The sequence below is a fragment of the Nematolebias whitei genome, chromosome 23, assembly GCF_014905685.2.
Source record: "Nematolebias whitei isolate Nwh7 chromosome 23, NemWhi1, whole genome shotgun sequence".
NCBI classification, from domain to species: Eukaryota; Metazoa; Chordata; class Actinopteri; order Cyprinodontiformes; family Rivulidae; genus Nematolebias; species Nematolebias whitei.
In genome coordinates this window covers 2765514-2768947 of record NC_056520.1, presented here as the reverse complement: position 1 = coordinate 2768947, position 3434 = coordinate 2765514, and the positions used below count along the sequence as shown (strand labels likewise).

The 3434-nt window shown below is 41.5% G+C and overlaps 1 protein-coding gene across 1 annotated transcript in view; it reads left to right on the top strand.

Moving 5' to 3' along the window:
* Window positions 1–2913, top strand: part of LOC119429010 (vasoactive intestinal polypeptide receptor) — a 9847-nt gene extending 6934 nt beyond the window's left edge. The window contains exons 8-13 of the mRNA XM_037696729.1: window positions 79–139; window positions 658–727; window positions 2105–2196; window positions 2388–2526; window positions 2619–2660; window positions 2728–2913. Coding sequence (XP_037552657.1) covers window positions 79–139; window positions 658–727; window positions 2105–2196; window positions 2388–2526; window positions 2619–2660; window positions 2728–2913 — 590 coding nt within the window. The remainder of the gene's footprint in view (window positions 1–78; window positions 140–657; window positions 728–2104; window positions 2197–2387; window positions 2527–2618; window positions 2661–2727) is intronic.
* The last annotated feature ends 521 nt before the right edge of the window (window positions 2914–3434 follow it).

Below are 3434 nucleotides of genomic sequence, written 5' to 3'. Positions count from 1 at the left end.
TATATATATATATATATATAATATAAACACACCCCAACAGCTCTTTGTCGATTTAACCAGTTTATTTGCATTACTCAGGCTTACCGCTTGTTGTCATCATCTCCTGGGGATGTGCCAAGTATTTTTACGAAGACGAAGGGTAAGGAGCTAAAGAACGCTTTACTTGTTCATTTGCAGTACTGTGCAAAAGTTTTAAACCGCTCATCTTTTTTACTTTGCTTTGTGATTTTTGAAGTGGTTTTAAGCAGTGGTTGTATACGCTTCCTGAACGTTTCCTTTGGACTTGAAATTGAGTGGGAAAACATGCCAGTTTAGATTCTGTACTTGACAAGTGCAAAGTGCTTAGAACCGTCTTAAAGAAGCCGCCTGTAAAACTGTACCGAAAGATTCAACCTAAATAGTTATTTACCAAGTTTTCTGTGTATACCAACACTATACTGGTTCATATATGAAGTTTAGGGGTTTTCTATACTGGAATAATTTGTGAGCTAAACCAGAAAAGAAAAATACCAGTGTAAAATACTGTATAGAAACTGAGCAAAGCAGCTTCAAAAACTTTTTTTTTTAATTATAGAGATTCAAGACTTATGCACAGCACTGTATTTAAAAACGTCTATCAAATGTTTTAATTATGTCTCTCTCTCTTTTTTACCAAAGCTGTTGGGAAACTAGGAGACATGAATGGATTTGGTGGATACTTCGAGTGCCAGTTCTTCTAACCATATGCGTAAAACATCTTACGTTTAATTTAAATTTTTAAAATTGATTTGCTGTAAAATAAATTCTCTGAAGAGGCTTGAACTACACGCTCCCACTCCCTGTCGACACTAAATACTAGGCTACCAATGTCTTGTTAGCTTGCCATTTATGCTTTAGTTAGTTAGCTTAGCTTGTCCAAAACATTTTATTCACGAGCACCTAAATACACACTATCCTGGTCAACATTAAGCTCTACAATTTTTTAAGTAACCGACTTTGCAATACATTAAACAAAATACAATAGTCCCTCGATACTTTGCAGTTCGACTTTTGCAGACTCTTTCGTGGGTTTTCAATGTACAAGACTGGCTGATTGATGGAAGGCGACCATCCAGAGCATTGCGCTGGGGGGGGGCGGACTGGCCATCTGGAGTACCGGGCCACTTCCCGGTGGCCTGGCCCACTCAGTGATCACAGAAGTGCCCCCTCCTTTCTCTTTCTCAGGCTGTCTGTCACAGCAGAGATACACAACAGGTGGGCGCGCAACCTGTTGTGTATCTCTGCTCTCCTGTGACAGACAGCCTGAGAAAAAGAAAGAAGGGGTGGGGTCTGTCTTTCCCCATTGCTACTGCTCAGGGCGCTTCAGTGAAGCGGATACCAGAGTGAGAATTATGGATTGTTTATTTAAAATAACCAAGCGCGATCTGAACTGAGCCTTTGGTCCAGCCCCTCGGCGATCACTGAGCGGGCCAGGCCACCGGGAAACGTCCTGGTGCTCCCAATGCTGTTACGAATTTATTTAGTGACGTGTTAACGGATTTTACTCATGCGTGTTTGTAACTCTAAACATGTCATGTTTGGCTTAGATGGCTTGCCAGAAATAACTTTGTTTGTTAGCTTGGCATGTGCTAATTTGTTGCATAAAATCAGGCGCCATGTTGCCAAATACATTCATAACTACTTCCTGTATTCAAGGTTGGTCAAGGTCTAGTGTTTTGGGCCTTTACACTTTATTCTAATATACAAACTTTATCAATTAGTCTTATTGGTATTTTACATTGAGATAGCAAAATGTCCTCAACATGCAACGTTGCCAGGTGTCCGAATAACCGCAGCTGAAACATCAATAAATATGAACACTGTTTCGACTAATGGTGTTTCAATAAACTAGAAGCATGAACATATCTCAACCACAATGCCGAAATATATATATATATATATATATATATATATATATATATATATATATATTGTGCATTAATAACTGTAAAAAGCTCTTTTACTTAGCTTAAATTCTTAGTAACCACGATATATAGCATTTGTGTAAGAAGTTATATCTAAATTATTGTTTAACTTTTGAGATGTTCAAACTGTAGCAATGCTTTTTTTTTTTTTATTGTTGAAGGTGAATCTCGTCTTTTTCTTGGGAATCTTGAGGATTTTGGTGAGCAAGCTCAGAATGCCGGACGCTCAGAGGAATGAATTCAGCCAGTACAAGTTCGTACTTTTCAGCCTGTGTTAGTAATTGTAATATTTGGATTTGGCTTGATCTCTTAAAAGCGGTATCATACTGATGTGTTTTTAGAAATGAGAATGTATGATTTAGATGAGGGTTTTTTGGCGTTTAACGTAATAAATTCTCGAGCTTGGAAAAGTCTGTTCTGAGGAAAATGCTGTTTCTTCAACAGGAGGCTGATCAAATCCACCTTCTTCCTGGTGGCCCTGTTTGGTCTGCACTACATTCTGTTTGTTTTTCTGCCCGTGGAGGTCAGCAGCTCCGTGTTCAAGATCTGGATGTTTGCAGAGCTGGCTCTGTCATCCACACAGGTGAGTTACTGCATTTAAAGACGACAAATGTCACCTCGACTCGGAACAAACCAAAACAAGGTTGATCACATCTTTGACCTCTCTCCCGTAAGGGTTTTGTGGTTGCCGTCCTCTACTGCTTCATGAACGGAGAGGTAAGACCTGCACACACCAGTTGTCGGTCTAGAAAGTGCGGCTTATCTTGCGTTGCGTATATTTTAGGTGCAGCAGGAGCTGAAGAGGAGGTGGAGGAGATGGAGGCTCGTTCGGCACCTTCCCAGTCGGCGCCGGCAGCACCGCGGCTCGCTCAGCCACAGCGGTTCTCCTCACACCCAGGTGTCCCTGCTGCCCTGCTCTCCAGGCAGCCTGATGACCAGAGGACTCCCCGTGGACACGCTGGAGCCGTGACTCGACTCGCGTTTGCCTCGAAACGCGTAAATGATTAGAGTTTCATTCAGACGAGTTTGAGTCGTCGTGAAATTCTATTAGAGTAAGAAGTTTACTCGCGCTAGTACGCGTTCAACCTGAAGGCATTTAAATTATGGCGCATCTTTACGAAAAACTGCTACGCGTAAATAACGGTGTAGCCATTCTCGTCTTGGAAAATGTTGATTAGCTCTGGGGCCAGTCTTGATTTGTAAATAAATTTATTTCCTGAAAGTGTCCTTAAAGTCGGTTCTTTAGACAAATTTGGCCTTTAATCAAAAACTAGCTAAAAAGCTAGAGGTAATGTTACGATTACCTCATGCTGAACCATATCCCAACCCTCCCCCCACCGACGTAGTGCTAAGCTAGCGGTGCAAAATGCAGGTGCATTAGCTAAAAAGCTAGAGGTAACGTTACGATTACCTCATGCTGAACCATATCCAACCCTCCCCATAGACGTAGTGCTAAGCTAGCGGCACGCAATGCAGGCGCGCTAGCTAAAA